Source organism: Notothenia rossii (assembly GCF_949606895.1).
Source record: "Notothenia rossii genome assembly, chromosome: 11".
NCBI lineage: Eukaryota > Metazoa > Chordata > Actinopteri > Perciformes > Nototheniidae > Notothenia > Notothenia rossii.
Window position 1 is genome coordinate 22,617,454 of NC_136910.1, and position 20,934 is coordinate 22,638,387.

The 20,934-nt window shown below is 41.8% G+C and overlaps 1 protein-coding gene and 1 long non-coding RNA gene across 2 annotated transcripts; one reads left to right on the top strand and one right to left on the bottom strand.

Moving 5' to 3' along the window:
- Positions 1-1,422: 1,422 nt before the first annotated feature.
- Positions 1,423-6,715, bottom strand: LOC307024250. The gene is made up of 4 exons (XR_013803874.1): positions 5,255-6,715; positions 4,619-4,781; positions 4,354-4,413; positions 1,423-4,025 (listed from the first exon to the last, which is right to left on the bottom strand). It is a non-coding gene; the product is annotated as an uncharacterized lncRNA (long non-coding RNA).
- Positions 6,716-12,625: 5,910 nt separating this feature from the next.
- LOC307024418 (uncharacterized protein) lies at positions 12,626-19,789 on the top strand (the record flags this gene model as incomplete). Its single annotated transcript, XM_079658487.1, has 7 exons — positions 12,626-12,664; positions 15,049-15,243; positions 16,608-16,770; positions 17,565-18,045; positions 18,308-18,375; positions 18,850-18,893; positions 19,681-19,789. 4 exons carry the CDS (start codon positions 12,626-12,628, stop codon positions 17,936-17,938), a joined length of 771 nt encoding a protein of 256 aa, XP_079514613.1. The 3' UTR covers positions 17,939-18,045; positions 18,308-18,375; positions 18,850-18,893; positions 19,681-19,789.
- Positions 19,790-20,934: the final 1,145 nt, after the last annotated feature.

A 20,934-nucleotide genomic window follows, 5' to 3' on the forward strand; every position in this document is an offset into this window, starting at 1 on the left:
AATACTCAAATTTCCCCTCCTCGACTCCTCGCCTCCTCGGTCCTCCGGCAGTGACCCGGAAATGAATTTCAGCGCGCCATTTTGAAGGACATCTCATTTCTCTAAATGCACTTCGAGGAACCGAGCATCGAGCATCGAGGAGGCTCTCTGGAGGAGCTCTAACCGAGGAGACACTGATGCATCCTCCACGGCTCCTCCACGGATGCATTTCCGGGAACGGTGGAAGCTTGACGCACGGCCGGACTTATCTCAGCCAATGACGGCTCTGCATGCATCCCCTGGATATTATTTTAGTAACTGCTTTCATCGCGACACGATGTTTACAGTGAGAACAGCTGTGAGGTCCGTGCAAAAAGCAGAGCAGTGTGTAAAATATATATCATTCAGTATAACAGGCCTACATTACTTTCTGTATTTGTATGCTGTAGTTTAGTAGATATCTACAAACAAAGAGTTGACATTTTTCTAAGACCATTTAGTGCTTCACATAATAAAATACACAACGGCTGTAGCCAGGGGCGTAGCTGGAAATTCTGGGCCCCATGAAAGAATCTATTTGTGGGCCCCCAATCCATGCGAGTGCGCATTAGCGCGCACGCTAAAAAAAATGTGGCCATTTATTTATTGATGAAAACGCATAATATGGTTTTTACCTATACATTCGGATCAGCAGTTCAGCACCAGTTCAGGATGTCGCATTGCGTTCATCTTCAATGAATGGACCAATGCAATAGTCTACCAAACAACCTTGAGTTGCACTAGCTAGGCATATTTTCCCCTATTCTTGTGACAATGTTTTCTGATACTCAACATACAAAAGCTGTTACTTGTCCTGTCTCTCTGTAATCCCATCTCCAACACAAATAGTCTACTCAAGCACACTATTAGGTTGACAGACACTTACATTTTGATGTGCTCTGTAGTATACAATCGTTCCCTGCTTGGATATACCTTTTCGAAGCAGATTTTGAACTGTCGCGGGCAGAGCACTAGCTTTTTTGCTGTAGCGGCCGGGTTGCTGCCTTTCTCAGCAGAGTGCTAAAGCCCTACCTGTTACACGCGCAAGTAATTCGAGGAGGCGCGAGTGACAAGTGTTGAGTTATTGGTGGGGACAATTCAGGATTCTTGGATACTGGTGGGGTCAGAACCTTGCGTCCACCCCCAAAACGACACGATGAAACCCAACCTCGAAAACCCTGTTGAAGTTAATGAACTGTAATGGACTGCAAGAAATCAACATGCACTGACTATCAACTTTATCTTCTGTCTATTTAATTGAAAATTACACCCAATACAGGAATGAACAAACAAAAAATCTCAACATTCTTTGACTTATTAAATTAAGATTTGAACAACACAAGGACAAAAGTATAAATTAACTGAAGATTTGAACATAATTATAAAACAATAAACTCTCAGGACATGAACACACTTACAGCAAACAATGAAAAATGTAGTGCGAGAGGACTATGCATCAGATAGTAATTGTTCACAATGTGGGCTGTAGCCTGTCAGCTTACTATAGGGAAACATCCCACAATCCTGTCATAGACTGGATTTTTATTCCTAAATCCCGAACGCCAATCGCCGGACCTTCTTGGTGGCAAAATCTTTTACGAGCTCTTTGAAATCAAGTGACAGAGCCAGCTTGCTTTCAATCGATAACATTGCAAGGCTGTTCAACCTCTCTTGCGACATGGTAGATCTTAAATAGCTCTTGATAAGTTTCAACTTACTAAATGATCTTTCACCACCAGCTACGGTAACTGGGAGCGTCAAGAAAATTCTGAGGGCAATGCAAACGTCTCCAAAAATGCTCTGGAGTTCCATCTTGTATATTGCATTCAGTAGATCAAGAGAGCTACAATCAGGGGGGAAAGTGGCAGAAAATATTTTATTGAGATGCCTTATCTCACTCTCAAACTGATCTGTGAGATCCTGTGAGTATTTCTCCCTCAGTGGCTGACACACAGAAGCCATGACACTGTCACTCAACTTCCCAATTTTAAGTATGGCAGCAAATTCTTCAACAATATTTGCTGTTGTTTGGAACCGAGTGTCCAAGTCACTTATGATCTGGTCCATGGCAGTGAGAAACACAGTGTTACGGAATGTTGTTTCTGGCCTATCCTCCTGACCTGTTCCTTCAGCAGTTTCATCATGAAACCTCTTCCTCCTCCTCTCACGGCAAAGTTCTTTTTTGAAATGAGGTGGAACCTCCATTTCCTTAGCTACCATTGATGCCTCAGACAGAATAGCATCCCATCCATTTCTGAGAGTCTGCATCTCATCTCTTAGTGCAGCAACATTACCTGCCTCCACCTCTATTGAGATTTTCCCTGACTGGAGTATCAAATTTCTGTCATCAATAGATTGCAATACTTTCACCCAAATGGTGAGAAGGACAATGGCATCAAATGACATGAGGTAGTTCCTCAGACCAACAGCTTCAGATCTGGCCTCACCTGTGAGACTGCATGAGCTCAGTATGGTAGCAAGGGCTTCAATGACACCAGGTAGGTGCTTTGCTACAGGTTTCACAGCATCAATTCTCGCACTCCAGCGAGTGTCAGATAGCCTATGTACAGAGCAACCTGTTTTCTTTTTGTATATAGACCAACGAGATGGACTGGCACTTACAAATGTGTAGAGGCGGTTAATGTAACCAAAAAAGTTGGATACTTCAGGGCTCGATTCTGCAGCATGCACGCCTACCAGATTCAACGTGTGGGAGGCACAAGGTGAGAAAGTAGCAAGATTATTCTTTTTCAGTATTTGTGCTTGGACTCCCTTGATTTTCCCTGACATATTCGCCCCATTATCATACCCTTGCCCCCTGCAATCACTAATGTCTATCCCTAGATCCAGAAGCACACTCTCCATCATGCCTGCTATTTCACATCCTGTTTTTCCGTTGAAATCTTTGAATTCAATAAATCTTTCAGTGATCTCCCATTCGCCTGTGTCTTCATTATAATGTACATATCTTATGAGCACAACATTTTGCTCGGTGTGGGAAATGTCAGGCGTTGCATCACAAATGATTCCATAGTATATGGCATCCTCCCTTTCCGTCAGAATGGTTTTTAAAACCTTTCCCCCACACAATTCAATAAACTCGTTCTGGATGTCTGGGCTCAGATAATGAGTTAGCTGGCTTCCTTTTTTGGATGTCCTGATTTTGTCTAAGTGGTCTTTCAAGAGTGGATCATATCGTGACAAAAGTTCTAGCGTACCTACAAAATTTCCATTGTGGACATCGCCCAAAGCATGCGTTTTACCTCGGAAAGCTAAATTCCTCGTTGCCAAGTGCAGAGTGACATCAAGGAGTCTCTGCAAGATAGCTTTGTTTTTCTCAATTTCAGACTGTAGCTCTCTCTGCAACTGATGATCAACGCCACATGCAGTCATAACCGAACACTGTAGGTGTTTCCATCGCAAATAACAGTCCCTGTGATTCCTACTTGTTTCATGGCTTGGGAATTTATCATACATGCGACGCCACTCGACGTCACACATCTTGTATCCCTGGTCACTACTCAAAGCACTAAGAGAGGGTATTTTTTGCTCCTTGGAGAAAAGAACACATGGTATGCAGAACAGTGCATTTGCACTTTCACTGTGAATCAACCAGTCCCTTTTCACTTTTCCCCTACCCTTATCTGCTTTGGTGTATTTCAAGTAATCTGGAAATCTCTTTCCCTTTGAATCATGTGGAATTTCTTGATCTGTTTCTCGCATTGCTAATTTCTTTACAATAGTTGCCCTGTCCTTGTCACTCATCCTAGCTGGGAACAACCCTGGGTCAAGTGATAGCAGATCTTCTACCTCAGACACCACTACAGGTGGCTCAGTATCTGTGGCATCCTGTGTCGGAGCCTCACTTTGTCCCTGACATTGACTGTCCATAGCTGCTTCCTCCTCATCTGTGCTGCTTTCATGGTCCTCGACCTCTTCTTGTACTGGTACCTCTGCCTCTTCACCTCTGCTCTCCTCGTTGGCTGCCTTGCTCGAAGGCCCTGGCTCTAGAGTATCCATAGTGTACATAATTTATAAAATGCCCTATAATAGTAATAACACAGTACAGCTCGAGCTATCTCTTAATTGTTATAATAATAATAATAATAATAATAATAATAATAATAATAATAATCATTTGTATAGATATTTTTCAATTGCTCAAATCTAGCTATAGCTACTGTAACAACCTCAATTTAATGTGCCAGTGGTCAATGGTATTGCAATTACTGGAAGAACTAGAGTAACTAAATGTGAATATTACCTAAAGTTGTATTCAATGCATGGTAAGCATATTTAAAATCTGTTTGTTAACCCCAAGCCCTGCTGCTTTACCTCCCTCTCCTTCAACTGGGAACAGGCCTGAGGGAAGGGGTACTGATCCTGAAGCCGCATCTGTGCATTAGAGCAGATGTGATTAGCATGTAACATTATACAGGTTAGGTTAGCTAGCCATAGCAAAAGGGCATAGCTGCTGGATACAAATTCACTGGGCTCATCGACACTCATCTAATTTTTGATAGCAACAGGTAGCTAACGTCAGCCACAAAATGTTGGCTAAGCTGTTATGGGCTTCAAAACAAGTTCTGTGAATAAATACCTTTCTTGTGAAAATACTTGGTGACTATCTGTCGACCTCTTTTATTATTTTCCTCTTGCTGACGTTTTTTCTTTCGTTTCTGAGCTCCTGATTCATGAGCTGTAGAGGACATTTTCCTGTCAGTCTGTTCAAGCTGCAAGCTGCTGGTGCACTGCTGTGCCGCCTAGTTATAGTTGAAAGTGGGGGTGCAAGATTAGTAACTGGCAGGCAAGGGGTGGTTTGGAGTGGGTCAGGCACGACCACCTCCATGGCAGAATTGTTTTAATTTAATGAACACCTGTACGTGCAATTTCCTGCAATATAGAGCACAGAACTGTCTCAAAATCCTATGGGATCCTAAAGGATTCCTATAGGGTTCCAAAAACGTATAGAGATTCCTATAGCATTTTTTGACTAGGGATGTTATCCTAGGTCTCTTTCTCACTTCCTCTGCCTCCTCCCTGAGTCTTCACAGTCACCACATCATTCTACATTAAGGAGAGCAATACACTTATGAGTACACTGAACTGGTTTGAATACACAATCTTTATGCTACTCTGTAAAGAAAGGGAGAGAGGGGGGAATATATTATCCAAGTATTTGTGTCTTAATTTGTTATGTTATCCTACACTTTAAGCTGACTGATATTTCCATTACCTGTAACTCTTGTGTCTCTTTCTCTCCTTCTCTGCCTCCTCCCTGAGTCTGCACTGTCACCACCACATCATTCTACACAGGAGAGCAATACACGTATGAATACACTGAACTGGGTTGAATACATGATTTTTTATTTTTTCTGCCATGTTCTACCTGGTTGGCTGGCTGGCTACACACACACACACACACACACACACACACACACACACACACACACACACACACACACACACACACACACACACACACACACACACACACACACACACACACACACACACACACACACACACACACACACACACACACACACACACACACACACAGTGTGCAGGTTAGTTACAGTAGGAGATGGGCTTCTATCATATTATCTTCTATCATTCTATAATTCATTCTTCTTTTATTTTCATTTCAGGTAGTTGTACCTTAAGAGAATTGAAGGCTGGCATCTGTAAATGCAGATAGATATAAGTACTTTATTCTTATTTTATTATCATTATTTTCTTTCCAATGAAATGAAATCAGAAAATAAGTGGTATATGATGGAAAATATGAAAGTCAATGCTTGAAGGAAAATGGACTTCGGAAAAGTTTTTTATTTTGTATTTACTGTTCTGTAAAAGTCTTGTCGAATGCAATGTTTTATGTTTTGTGTGGACCCCAGGAAGACTAGTTGTTGTCATGCAACAGCTAATGGGGATCCTAATAAACTCAAACTCTAATGGGCTTCGATCTACCAGGTAGCTAGCTAGTCAAACACACACACTGGTTGATGTTACTAGCTAGCTAGCAAACGTCAGCTAACCGCTAGCTAACATAAAGAGTGACCTGTAATTCAATGCAGCGAAAATGAAGAGAAGGTGATGATTATAAATGTGTTTTATTGTATTGAGTGGTAGAAGTAAAGACATGTCTAACATATTCTTTGTTTGAACAACTTACTGAAAAGGTCTGCCACCAATGACAGACTGTTCGCGGTGATTTACACTCAGCCTACCTGCATCAGGACTGCTGTGGGTGGGAGGCAGTTGATCAAACCATTGTGAGCGAAATGCGGGGGGGGGGGTCACAATCTTTGGAAACTTAAAAACTCGCTATTAAGTGTCTATAATCAGCACAAGTTCTTTCATTGCGTATTATTAATTCGATTGAAATTACACACTTATGTTTACAGTGATATATTGGGGGGGAAATGTCATATTTTTCATATGATCAAAAAGTGGGGGTGCAAAAGCACACGTTTGCTCCCCCAAGGTCAATTGTGGGGATGCACCTGCTCCGCTTGCTCCATTGCTCAGGCGCCCATACCATGCAATGAATGAAGGGAGGGGTGCTCATTCTGTCAAACAGAGTAACAAGCACCTGTTTGTTTCTTTTGGGACGTTTTTTTTTAATACAGGCAATTATACTTCTGAGTCATTTACATTAACTTACTTTAGGATAATAATAAAACCATATTAATAAAAAGATAATAATAGTGTTCTCTGGGCCCCCCCCCCAGTGCTGGGCCCTTGGAATCATCCTAACCTCCCCCCCCCCAGCTACGCCCCTGGCTGTAGCCTGATTATGCTTTAGGAGCAGTAGGTGTGTGTGGTACAGTGTGTAGGTGTGTGTGTGTGGTACAGTGTGTAGGTGTGTGTTGTACAGTGCGTAGATGCGGCGGACAGACGGATCTCAGTTGGTTTGGTGTCCTATGCTTACTTTTAATACTTGTACAACTTTTGGCCCGTAATTTCAATTCCCCATTTCAGCGACCAGAGAGAGGGGGGGGGGGATATATCCAGTCTCTGATTGTGTTACATTATTATGAGAGTGCTCTCATACTTCTTTAATTCTGAAATTGTAGCCTATATATTTATATAAATATATGTGTGTGTGTGTGTGTGTGTGTGTGTGTATATGTCCGCATCTGTAGCCTGTTATTGTCTCATTGTACCGCACTGTCAATGAATTAAAAGTAAATATATAAGTCGTCATGAACACATCTGTCCATCAGAGTGCTGCTGTGCCTCCTGTCGTCATTAATGGACGTCTCTTTAAAATGACCGCTCAGAGGAGAGGAGTTCTCATTTCTCTAACCACCTGCTGCTTCCAATATGGTCTAGCCGCGGACACTACATGACACTTCACGACACTACACGACACGCCCACCTGATACGACACTACGGTGGCTGAGAGGCACTACCGTTAAAAGCGAATTGACGACACTACACGACAGGAGGAGAGGTTTTGGGGTTTAGGTTTGGGAGGGAGGAAGGAAGATTAGGATTAGGTACAAAGGTAGGGAGTGGTTAGGGTTAGGATGGGGGAAAGGGAAGGGTTAGATTGAAGGGAGGGGAAGAGAACTGCTACCCGGGAAACAGGATGCAACGCGTCATCTGTGAAGCTCCGCCCACGTTGAGTTCCCGCCCACATCGAACTCATTGAGGCACTGCCTACTGCAGTGAGGGGCTTCTCGTCCGCGGCCGCAGCTAGACCTTTCTCAGCCACCGTAGTGTCGTGTCAGGTGGGCGTGTCGTGTAGTGTTGTGTACTGTACTGTACTGTCCGCGGCCACAGCTAGACCCTTCTCGCTGCTTCCACTCCTCTCTCCTCGGTTCCCCTCCTCAGTCCTCCGCTCGCATCTCCTGTGGGCGGCACCAAGTCTCGAGGAGAGAGGAGTCGAGGATAGGAGTCGAGGAGGGGAAATTTGAGTATTGAGAAACCTCTTCTGTGTGTTGCTGCTAGCATACATAACACCTGACGTGGAAACGTTACTCGTGGATGGGGCTACAGAGCTGCTAGAAAGACAGTAACCCGGTGCATAGCTCCGCCTGGATGTGGTGCACTTTTGCTAAATGTTTAGACGAATTGCTCGTGTTACCGCCCTTACATGCTAAACACTCTTGGCAAGGAGTATTGTCCACCTCAAGACGGGTAACATTTAACCACACCTTGGAGCGCTTCTCTCCGCCATAGATGAGATTAACACCTACGTCACTTCCGGGCAAAAATTACGGCCCGCCCACTTTTGGGGGAAAACAACGCTGTCATTTGAATGGCGGTCAATACAAATTCTGAAGTTTTTGCACACCCGATCAATTTTTTTTTTAAACCGTGGATTTTTGGATCTTCAAAGAGCTCGATTACGATGGCCAGTCAGGCAAACAATTACATTCGATCATTTGTAATCGACAATCGGTCTTGATGTATGGTTAAATTAAAATCAGTAGGCGAGGCTGTAATTTCTCCAGCTGTTACTCTCATGAGTGACGCGGGACATAATAGTTTTATCATGCCAAAAAGCTGCTGTGTCGTTTATTGCACCTCAAACATTAAAACAAATCCAGAGTTAGGTGTTTATGTACTTCCTCTAAGAAGAAAGGACAGTAACAGAAGATCTCTGTGGCTTCAGGCTCGATCGCCATTCAAATGACAGCCGTTGTTTCCCCCAAAAGTGGGCGGGGCCGTAAAGTGACCTAGATGTTACTCTCATCTATGAAAATAAATAGCCTACTGCTATATTTAACCATATATCGAGCCCGATCGTCGATTTCTAATGGCTTAATGCAATTGTTTGCCTGTCTGGCCATTGGAATCGGGCTCTTTGAAGATCCAAAAATCTCTTTCTTACATTTCTGATCGGATTGGCAAAAACTTCAGAATTTGTATTGACCGCCGTTCAACTGACAGCATTGTTTTCCCCCAAAAGTGGGCGGAGCCGTTATTTTTGCCCGGAAGTGACGCATTTGTTACTCTCATCTATTTCCTCCGTGTGTTGCTGCATGTAGCAGCTGCGTGTGTGTAAACTGCCCCGTCCCCCTCGCACACAGACGGGAGAGAGTCTGGATTGGAAAGGTCGAAAATACACCGACCATAGACGCATTTGTTTGTCTTTTTGCATGTTAGAAAAACGAGTTGGCGATACTAAGACTGCGAGATAATGTTTTTGTAGCAATAATACATGACCTTTCTCTTTCTCAACTCGCTACTAACTCGGAGGGAAGTCGCTATCATATGCCTTGTGAACACTCCGATTACCTTTCTTTGGCAGAGCGACGCCTGCTTTACAAATAAGGCAAATAACCTTTGAATGTGACATCACAAACAAATATTCTTCCTCCCATTCTGGGTGGAAGTGGTATGTCTTTAGCTTTTTGCTCAGTCCCGCACTCATTTTGTTGTTTGTGTCTTTAACTTAATTTGAGTTTTCCCAGCACTTGACTGATTTTGTATCGCTTTGCATTCTGGGTTAAAAGACTAGAAAGCGATAGGTCGCCTTTTCTGTCAATCAAGTAAACTCCTGAATTAAGTGGCAGGGAGGCCAAGGGAGGAGGGATCAAAACCTGTTTTGTCTATTTTAATTAGCGGAGCTGGATTTTTTTTTTTATGAATGACTCGCGATCTACCAGCATTGCCCAGTCGACGTACTGGGCACCTCTGGTGTAGGTCGTAATTTAACAGCGAATACACCATTTTTGACGATTTACATGCCACAAATTACTCCAAATTACTCTAAACTACTCGCATATAGTTTTTCCAATATTCACGAAAACCTGTATACATATTGTTCTTTTGGTTGCGGACATATTTCTAATTTGCTTTTATCGGCCCCGCCCCCCAGGAAGTTGAAGATATGGGGAGTCACATACTACCTTAAGATACTGAGACCTGCCTGTCTGCACGGCGCATCGACTCACACACACACACACACACACACACACACACACACACACACACACACACACACACACACACACACACACACACACACACACACACACACACACACACACACACACACACACACACACACACACACACAATGTACAACACACACATGCACTCTACAAAACACTCCTACTCATTGTACAACAAACACAGAGAAATTAAAACTGCGGTCGCACATGTGCGCGCAGTGATGAGCAGGCCCTCGCGTCCGTGCGCCTGTCAGGGAGGGCGGCCGGTCGTCCTGGCGTCAAGCAGATGCGCGCGAGTCCTGGGAAATGAGCCGTTTGTCATTTCTATAATCTTCGAGTCCCAGACTCCCAGGTCCTCCGGCAGCGACCCGGAAACGGATGTTGGCGCGCTGTCTCGAAGGAAAACAAATTTCTCTAAAGGCTCGTTGAGGATCGATTATCGAGGAGGCTGTCTGGAGGATTTGTTGTGTGTGTGTGTGTGTGTGTGTGTGTGTGTGTGTGTGTGCGTGTGTGTGCGTGTGTGTGCGTGTGCGTGTGTGTGTGTGTTGATTTGCCAGGCAGGTGTCAGTAGCTTATCTGACATATAATTGGTCAAAAATGCTACATTCTTCATTAGCCTACGAGCTCCCCATTTGGGCGAAGGACTATTCCTTCTCAATGTAGCATGACATTGCGATGAACTTGTCCTGGATTGGAATTTTTCCGATCATCCCCCTAGGAGGAGTTTGCAAGAATGTGCTTAAAATTCATGAAAAACACAACATTTTCAAAATGGCCGACTTCCTGGGGGGCGGGGCTAATGGAAGCTATTTACAAATATGTCCGCAACTCCATGAGAAACTATATGTGACTACCACACAATAGGGGGCGCTTGTGAGCAGTTTTTTTGAAAGATTACGTTTTTTCTTTTTACATTGTCGAAAAGGTCGTGGGCTGTGACGTGTGTCCCAAGTTTTGCGTCCGAAGCTCATTTTATGCTATCGCAATAAAATAAAAAATGTATAGGCCACGCCCACATTCTGCATTTGTTGCAACACTTTAAATCTCAGTTGTGAGTCACCCCCAGAGTATGTGTAATTTTTTTTTTTTTAATTCGTTCATCAGTTCTTGAGTTATAAATTGGTGGTGTTTTTGGCGCCCCCTATAGTCCAAAATGAAAATGCTTTGGTATGCCTATTCCCCAAGACAGACTAAACCTAACCACCAACATATGTGATGTTTGGATACATCGTTGATGAGTTATGAGCATTTGTTTCTAAGCTCCGCCTTTTTGTGAGTACGTTTTGATTCATGGCGGCAATATTTATCGTCTGAACATGCTAATTGTGTACAGTAATGTGTTTGACCCTCCACCGATGTTGTGTACGAAGTTTGGTGTTGAAAAACAGAACTTTTAAATGTAAGTGAATATTTCACTGTTTTGAACATTATGCTAATTAAAACAAATTATATGGATATGTTTGCAAAATTTCAGGTCATTCGGAGTTACGGTGCAACTTTGTAAATGTATTCCGAAATGGGATTTTGATAGGTGGCGCTAGCGAGCATGTTGGAATATTTTAACCCATTGACTCCGGGATGTTGCAATCTTTACCGGTCCTGGCGTCCGTGCAAAATTATACAACTTTTGAAGCATCCTAAAGACCTCAAAAGCAGGAAAAATGGCGACTAATAATGATAAAAGGAAGAATTCCTCCAATAACAATAGGTTTCCTCGCACTTCGTGCTAGGAAGCGATCGGGTCCTAGCACATCGTGCTCGGGCCCTAATTAAAACCGCGGTTGCACATGTGCGCGCAGTGATGAGCAGGCCCTCGTGTCCGTGGGAAATGAGCCGTTTCTCATGTCTATAATTTTCGGGTCCCAGACTCCCAGGTCCTCCGGCAGCGACCCGGAAACGGATGTCGGTGCGCAGTCTCGAAGAAAAACATTTTCTCTAAAGGCTCATCGAGGATCGATTATTGAGGAGGCTGTCTGGAGGAGCCGTAACCGAGGATACACTGATTTAGAGGAGAGAGGCAGGGCCGGACTGGGACAATAAGTCAGGCAGGGAATTATATACCCAACCAGGCCACTACCAGTTTTCTTTTGTGTCAATATTTACAGCGTTGCTGCCCATAGTGATAGCCCTAAACTTTAAATCTACTACCCCAGAATAGACATATGGACATGGGTTACTATTTTTTTTTAAAGTGCAAATCTATTTAGGAACCTATCCATGTGAACATATTTTAAGTGGAGGTGGACCTCAAATCCTCTAGGGGGGTCCGGGGGCATGCTCCCCCGATAAGATTTTTTTTTTGATGCATCATCTGGTGCACTTTGAGGGGAAATAAAGAGACTACACCCATATGAAACAGAACTGTATACATTTAAATAATCATAACATCATAAGAACATGGCCATAACCAATAACATACCATATCCAATTTGAAAAAACATTGAAACTTGTTTATTTATTTGTTTTTGGTTCATTTATAGTTAGCATGGTATAGTGTGTCTGGCCTCCTGAACCAGCCTCACCCCTCTCTCCCCTGCTCCTCTTTGAGGCAGCAGCAAAGACTAGTTTTAGCTCTCAACAAGTTTTTAAAGTTTAACTTACCTTTTTTCACCGAGTTAAATTTTTATTTTTTTATTATTCATGCATATTTTACTAATCACTCCCCCTTCAAATGGAAATATGTGTTTACATAAATGGTGACCAAACCGTTTGAGACCCCCAGAGAACTTAGAGTAAGTTAACTATCTAAACACTCTAAAGTCCTTTATGCCACCTGAGCTGTAGTTATCAGTCTCTCAGTCTGACAGGAGAGGACTCTCCTCCACCTTGTTGTAAGCTCATTATATAACCGTTAGCGCTGCTAGCTAGCACCGGATGCTAACAACAACAATACACATAACCGTTGCGCGCGCTTTCTCTCTCGCTCGCTCGTGCCACACATACACACCCTCCCGAGCTTGAATGACACACAGAGACCAATCGAGGGCATTAGTGTATGATCTGTATGAAAGTGGCCATGTCGGCAGGCCACATCATTTAGACAGCCAGTCACCCTCTGTGAGTCAGAGTCAGACCCACATTTGCGAAGCGTTGCGTTCACAATACATACATAAACAAAAAAATTCCTCAGGCCAGCAGGCCACTTAACCAACAAGTCCTCCAACTAATACGACCAAATAGGTCGATTGTTTTCCTTGTTTTCCGACCCATTAATACGACCCAGAGCAGCGTTTTCAATCAACGGGTGCGTCAGCCTGTATACCTTTACGACCCACGGGCGCGTTTTAAATCAACGGGAGGCGGCGTAATGACGTACAACGTCCTCGACAACTTCTGTTAACAACCATCGTTTTTCAGACACATACACTCTTCAAAAATCACGGCTGTCTGTCGTAGAACAAAACGTGATCCGTCTCTTAAATTTGTGTCGACCACAGACCTTATTTCGAGCTATTTTCCCAAATCCTATGGAGAAATCTCATTGGTTCTGAGGCGAGGGAACCGGAAGTGGTAAAATGCTAACTCACCGGGGTTTTGGACTCGTCACTGCATCAGTGACAACATCCATTTATTTCCCAGACAAGCTAATAAACGTGAGTAGTCACATATCAAAAGTATATTCATTTTGGGATATGTATTATGTTGTTTTATTTTGTCGTCTAGTACAGTGACTAAGATTACTATGTTTACCTAGGAATAATGATAGCAAAGCTAAATTAGCCAAAAGTAGAATCAGCTAATGTTAATGTGAGCATGGAAGTTATGTGATCCATCGGTTCATGCGGTTGATACAAATGTTATCACATGTCACATTCTTTATAACTATATTAAATACTATTTATCTATGAAGTGAAGAGTGACCAGGGGTGTAATACTGCCGGAACACCGCTCCGGCACCTAAAACGGGGATGGTTGTTAGCATCTGGTGCTAGCTAGCTATGATAACGGATAGGCTAAGAGGCTAATGTACCTAATGTAATTTTTACACAGTTTAATTTAGTCTAAGTTATCTCAGTGGGTCTGAAACAGTTTGGTCACCATATATGGAAATACATATTTCCAAGGCACACTTTTATATTATTGTAATGTTCCACAATAGGAGACGGAAATTCAAGTTCTTAGGTTCAATAGCTCCTTTGGTAGTATACAAATACAGGTTCATAGGTCACAGGTTGCAGGTCGCAGATTCAACGTCACACAGCACCCTAAAAAAAATCGAATGAATGTAAAACATCGATGAAATCATTACAATTCATTCTATTGGACATACAACAAATGCATAAAAAAAAAAACAGTAAATAGTTAAATATGCACAAAGATACATTTAAAAAAAGTATTATTCTTATCATTTTTTTTATTATTGAAATGTATACAGTTACATTTCATATGGGTGTTGACAGATGTATCCATAGATTTAGTTAATTTTGCCCTCAAAGTGCACAAGATTGATGCATTTAACTTCCCGGGGGCCTCCGGACCCCCCTAGAGGACATGAGGTCCACCCCCACTTAAAACATATTCACATGGATAGGATACTAAATAAATGTGCACACTTTTTATATAGTAACCTTTGTACCTCAGCAGGAGGGAGTTAGTTTATAAAGGTCCTTCACTGATCACTTAACTATCACGCAGCTGTGTGCAGCATTTACTGTAAGAATCACACATTTATTCAATAATGCAGACTTAATAAATGACCATTCTTTGTTGATTCTGCCTGGAGTGTTAATTGACAGTAGTTAGATAAGCTTCAAAACGAGCCACAACTGCGCGTGCACACATGCAGAACTTATAGAATTAGCAATACACCCCTGGTAATGATGATTTTAGTATTATTTTCTGTGATGATGGAATTCATCAACTTTTGGATCAACCAGATATTGACAGATTAGGGTTGTCCATAACAGTCACTTTAAACATGTGACTGACTCTGTATAACATTGTTTTCCTTACTCTTGTGATTTTTGTTCATCCTATCTAAAAGATAAAAAAACATGAGTTCATTGTTTTAACAAGATTTTTCACGATATAATAAAATACATGAATCCTGTAAACATTTGTAGTATAGTATTCTTATTTTTGGTATTCCCTGACATTATCTGTGTTTCTGTTACAGACGCCTACTCAAAAAGTGTGCCAGACATGCAGGGAAAGCAAAGGAGTAGCAAGTAAAAAATGCAAACAATGTGGTGCCATCCAACCCTACAAAGAGAAACTCTCCAAGCAAAAAGAAAAGGTTGCACAGGAGTGGAAGGCCACGCAAAAGAAAAACCACAGTGTCCACAAAGTGTATGACTCGACACATTTACTGGTAAGCTTTTTTCTCTTGCAGATGTCAGTTATCATAAAAAAGTGTGTAAATAATCCCTGATCTTAATCTTTTTATACAAATTGTTAAATTACTTAATTGATTTATACTTTCCAACAGTCGCCCTCATTTACTTTTTAAAAATAATCCTAATTTCTTAATTAAGTTTATGTGAGAAGTACAGACTAGTGCACGATTACTGCACTTCATGTAATGTGTTAAGCAAAATTGTTGTCACCGTTGTATTTAAATCTGTAAAGGCATAACACATTTTTTCGAACTGATGTTAGATAGTGTTTGTACTTGCAAGTACCCAGTTTTAGTAAAACATTATTTCTTAACCAGAAGTAACATAGTTCAGGCCAGTGGTAATTCCTAGAATCAGAGCTTCAATGTACATGTTTTTCTAATTATATCTTACAAAAAAACCTGCATTTTGGTGTTTTATATTTTATTTTGGAACTTCATGGTATGGAAAACACATAATTATGTGACTATGGTTTCCAAAAGTAAAGTAAATGAAATATCATATACATTTTTGAATAAATGGTAAAACCAAGAATGTCACAGAATCAAAACCAGCCCATATTAATATAGTGCTTGAAAGACAATCAAGACCTGGAAAGAGTTAGTATTAATAAAAAGGCCTTTAAAAGCACTTTCATTAAGCTTACCAGAGTCTCTGACTTTGAGCCGTGTTCGAACAGTCATTTCAAAATTCCCCTGTAACACCAGCTTTACATCTGAAGTGCTGTTAATGCAGAACTTTGAACCTGAAATGATATAGGTTATAGCTTGCTGACATGTTTCAAAGCTAAATGTAGCTTATTCAGATATCTGAATGTGAGAGTTAAATGGACCCATATTAGGGATGCCAGAAACTGACCATGATCAAAATCGGACAGCCCTGGCGAATATTAATTGATTATTCGCCGCCAAATTGAAACTAAGCCAGGAAAAAAAAGAAAAACATAAATAATAATAAAAATATATATAAATAAAATCGAATTTTAAAAATAATTTTCCATTATGGAGACTGTAACGAATATTCGAAAAATAGAATAATCGCTGGCATCCCTAACCCATATAAAAATAACTATGCCCATGTAAAAAAAACTCAAAGTGAACCCGAGCTCGATAAACTTCTTTTTTTTTTTACAGTTCTTTTTTAGGGGCTCCCCTAAAAGGGGTCTAAAATCACACCTGGTTAATTGTGGGGTGCCTTCCTCAATGTGCAAACGTATCACATGAGTGCATTTTTCACTTATGCAAAATAAATGGAGTTATAATGGCTTTAGGTGTGTGAAAATGTTTAGAGCTGTTGTGTACATAATATTTCTTGTTTTTTTGTGTCCATTGTGTTCCAGCTCCACAAATGGAAAATGTTAGATCGGCGTCCCATCCTCCTTCTTGCCAAGAGAGGCACAAATGGTTTTGCGGCCGATTGCATCTGTCCATGGCAAATCGAGACAGAAGATGGTAACAATGCACTTGTTACCATAAAGAGGATTTACGAAAGCCTTATTAATGGTAAAGTATACAAATCTGCATGCTATATTTCAGCAATTTATCTGTTAACATTTTTTGTAAATCAGTTGCCCAGTTATCTGGTTTTAAATGTAAAAAAATGTGAATCACTGTTTACCAAGTAGTACAAATATGTCGTTATGTCTTGTTTTGTCAGTTAAAGGGCCCATGTCATGCTTTTCTGGTTATTACCCGTCCCCTTGTGTGTTATGAAGCTTTTCCTGCATGTAAACGGTCTGCAGAGTCACAAACCCTCAAAGTACACCCTGTAGCGAGTAAAACTCTAACACAGAAAATACCTGTCTATGCTGCTCTTTTTCAATTTTTTTCTTCCTGAGTATAGTGACGTAACGGGCATAGTGACGTACCGGCTCACACACTCACTCAGCCTTATCTTTTCTCAGCCGAGGCTCCGTGGATCTCCTCACGCACACACGCACTCACACTCACAGCCTGGCTGTGAGTGTGTGTGTGTGTGTGCGCTCAGGCTGAGTTCCTCGCTGTCTCGCAGACCCCACGCAGCAACCAGGAAACAACACCAGTAATCCAGCTCACAATGCCTGCTCCTCGAGCCTCAAACGTCCCGCCAACACGGCACCCAGACCCCACGCAGCATTCTCATCTGTTTGTCCTTACTGGTGTCATTTCCTGGTTGCTAACAAACGCCATTGTAACACATAATCACTGATGTTCCGCTGTTTCATTTTTAGCTGTAATTACTCAGATTATAAATATATATGGCGGATTATACTTGGTCATTTATTCACCACGCGTCTACTTTTTTTTCTTCTCAATAGTGACTTTGGCAATTGAACCTGAGGGCCCTTCAACCACACAGGCAGAAATGGCCGCAGACCCAGGATCAGACTTGTCTGTACCTCTTACCACCGAGACTGACACTGAGTTCACTCTCTTCCTCACCCCTGTGTCCTCCGGCCTGACTCCTGCTCTCTCCTCCGGCCTGACTCCTGCTCTCTCCTCCGGCCTGACTCCTGCTCTCTCCTCAGGCCTGACTCCTGCTCTCTCCTCCGGGCTGACTCCTGCTCTCTCCTCCGGCCTGACTCTTGCTCTCTCCTCCGGCCTGACTCCTGCTCTCTCCTCCGGCCTGACTCCTGCTCTCTCCTCCGGCCTGACTCCTGCTCTCTCCTCCGGCCTGACTCCTGCGGCCTGACTCCTGCGGCCTGACTCCTGCTCTCTCCTCCGGCCTGACTCCTGCTCTCTCCTCAGTGTCTTCCTCACAGAAAAGAAGACCAACGAGGAATAAAGTGGCAATTAATGGTATGTGCGGGTTAATTAGTAATTATCTTATTTACATAGACTGAAACTGTGTTTGATTTTGCACATTGAATTAGTTAAAGAGAGAGAAAACAATCATCGGTACAATTAGAATACACCACCTTTTGCTTTGTTTAAGACTTTGCAGTATCAAAAGTCTCAGTGCCATTTTTGAACAGTTTAATTGAGCACAATGTGATGTTAGGCAATGTTTAGGAGGTTATTGCTGAACTTCAACTTATTACCATCTTTTAATTCCTTGCAGAATGTCCCATTCATCAAGGGTCAGACACTTTCCCCTACAAAAAACTACTGAGGGAACGAATCAGGGAGGTTTGTTTAGAAAATATTTTTAAATAAATAAACAATGACAATAATGTTTCCGTGGAACCAAGTCTTATCTTATTGGATTTTCATATACTTTGTTTAAAAGGAGTGTTTCAGTTTTAAGCATGACTGCTAATGTAAATTGAAATTACAGTAACAATAATTTATTATTAATCTAAGGTTGAGGTACTTGTGTAATGCTTCATGTCGCATTAATGCATCATGTCCAGCCATTTATTTGTATATTACATTTTTCCTATTCTTGGCAGTAAAAATATTTTTTTAAATAATAATAGTATTCCAAAATATTAAACTGATGGGGAAAATGCTATTGACTATGTTACAGTCCTTCATATGTTTGAGTTAATCGTACCTACTATTCTTTCAAATTATCATTTGATTTCACTGGACTTTTTGTATTTACATGTATGACATTTGAAAAAAATGAAGTTTACCTAAAATCTGTGTTTCTTTACTCAGGGCCATACCGAGGTGTTGGTGCAGTGGCAGTCTTGCTCTGGATGGTATGTATCTAATCTGAAGTTTCCTTCAGTGTAGCTGATAGGTCTGGCAGAACAGGGCCCACAAAGTAGTCTTACCAACCAACTTCATCAACCCTGAGATCACTAACTTAAACATTTTGGGTTCCTCAGCAGTAAATTGAATTTAGTTGATCACATGGGGGTGGGGAGCCATGTCATCAATGGCTCTATCAGACGTTTGCGCCATAAAGTAAGACATCCAAGTTCTCTGCCCTTCGTCATTCAGACATCGCGCCCTAGAAACGCTGTCTGATTGTAACACATAAGCAGGGAAGTAGCCTACATTGAAATAGAAATTAAAATAAAATATACAATAGAGTTTATCCTTGATCAATATCACTAAAGGTTAAATGATTGATATGTGAGGCTGGATGGTATTTGATCTCTTTTGTAATTACTGACTTGTTACATTTGTTCTTAACAATTATACTATAAGTATAGTTAGTAGTAGTAAGTAGTATTATTTCTGTGTGCAGTCTTGCAGGCAGTTGTCTAAGTTTAGTGCTGTATGTTTGGGCATTGATAAGACAGCAAATTCAAAGAATTGGTCAAATGAAACATTGAATTTGAAATAAAAAATGTACCTTGTATTATATATGATGTACGTGTTATATATAAATATATACATTATACTGCACTTTCGTCATGATATTTTTGAGTGACTTAGTGTATCTTCTCATTTGAAATAGCATTGTCAACATACTGTAGAACTACATATTCCAAACAGTTGAAAAAAAGTAATACTTTTTGCTGTGTTTCTGTTTTACAGTGGGGCGAAGTGGAAAAATTCCTGGGAGCCAAAGGAAAACTTTCCCAGTTAAATATGGCTGACTTTTTTTTTTTCTACTTTGGAGTAATAAAATACATATTAAAAAAACATCTATGTTAGTGTTGTGCCTATTTGTGTTCTTATGTTATCAGTGAGCTGAAGCCAAGACAAATACAAATATATGTTTTAAGTGTATCCATACAAACTCATTCTCTAAAACTGTCATGATTGGTCTGTTGTGAATGACACCCATGAGGAAAAAGGTCCTATACATTATATCACATCGGCAGGGCTGTGATGTGATGAGGCCCTCGCGAGCGTCGACGGGGGGGTGGTGTGTAAACCCTGGACACACCAAGCCGATTACAGCTAGTGGAGCCTCGCAGCAGAAACTGTGGCGCGCTCAATTGCGCCGCATTTGCGCATCAGATGAGGCTCCCTCCACAAGATGAGGGCGAGAGGCAGACGCAGTCTGTGTGATCGGCGTGTATGGAGGGGCGGGCCTGCACACCGGCATATCACAGACTGGTGCATACATTGTACAGGCGGCAATTTGAAATGGAACGCAGCCCACACACGGCAGACAAACCCAAACACGTTTGGAACACGCCACCTCCAGACACATTAACATGCACTCCCCTAACTTTCCCCTAATCTGACATTGTATTTCATTCCATAAAATATAAATATACTGTTCACCCATGCAAAACACACACACTGAAACCAAAATAATTTACAAACATGTAAAAATCTTTCATATGCGATGGAAACTTCTGAAGCAATGGAAACAGGAGTCAGAGAGACACGAGGAGAGCAGGAACTTTGATGGCAAACTGATGGTTTATTCACAAGACATGTTGTGTGCCACGAATTGACACAAAAGATGCCAAACCAATTCTGAAGATCTCTACCCCAGACCCATATTTAGCTAGTTCTGAGAGAAGAATCAACATTGTGCATAACAAGATAAAACCAACACCTCTATCAGCTGACGCCAATAGGCAGGAACAGGGAGACAAAACACTGAGAGCACAGCAGCCAAGGCTACAGGTGCCTGTGCTCAGTCAGGACAAGACCTGGGGGGTATACCACGAAACTGGTTCAACCTAACCTGGATATGTTTGAGTTAGCCGGTTGGCCTAATCCAAAACATACGCGCTCTCGCTAAACGGTACTACGACACGGGTTATCAAGTGGATCGCTGAAGCCAGCCGTGTCCTCTCTAGTTAGGTGCGCGTTCACATGAAAGGGGTG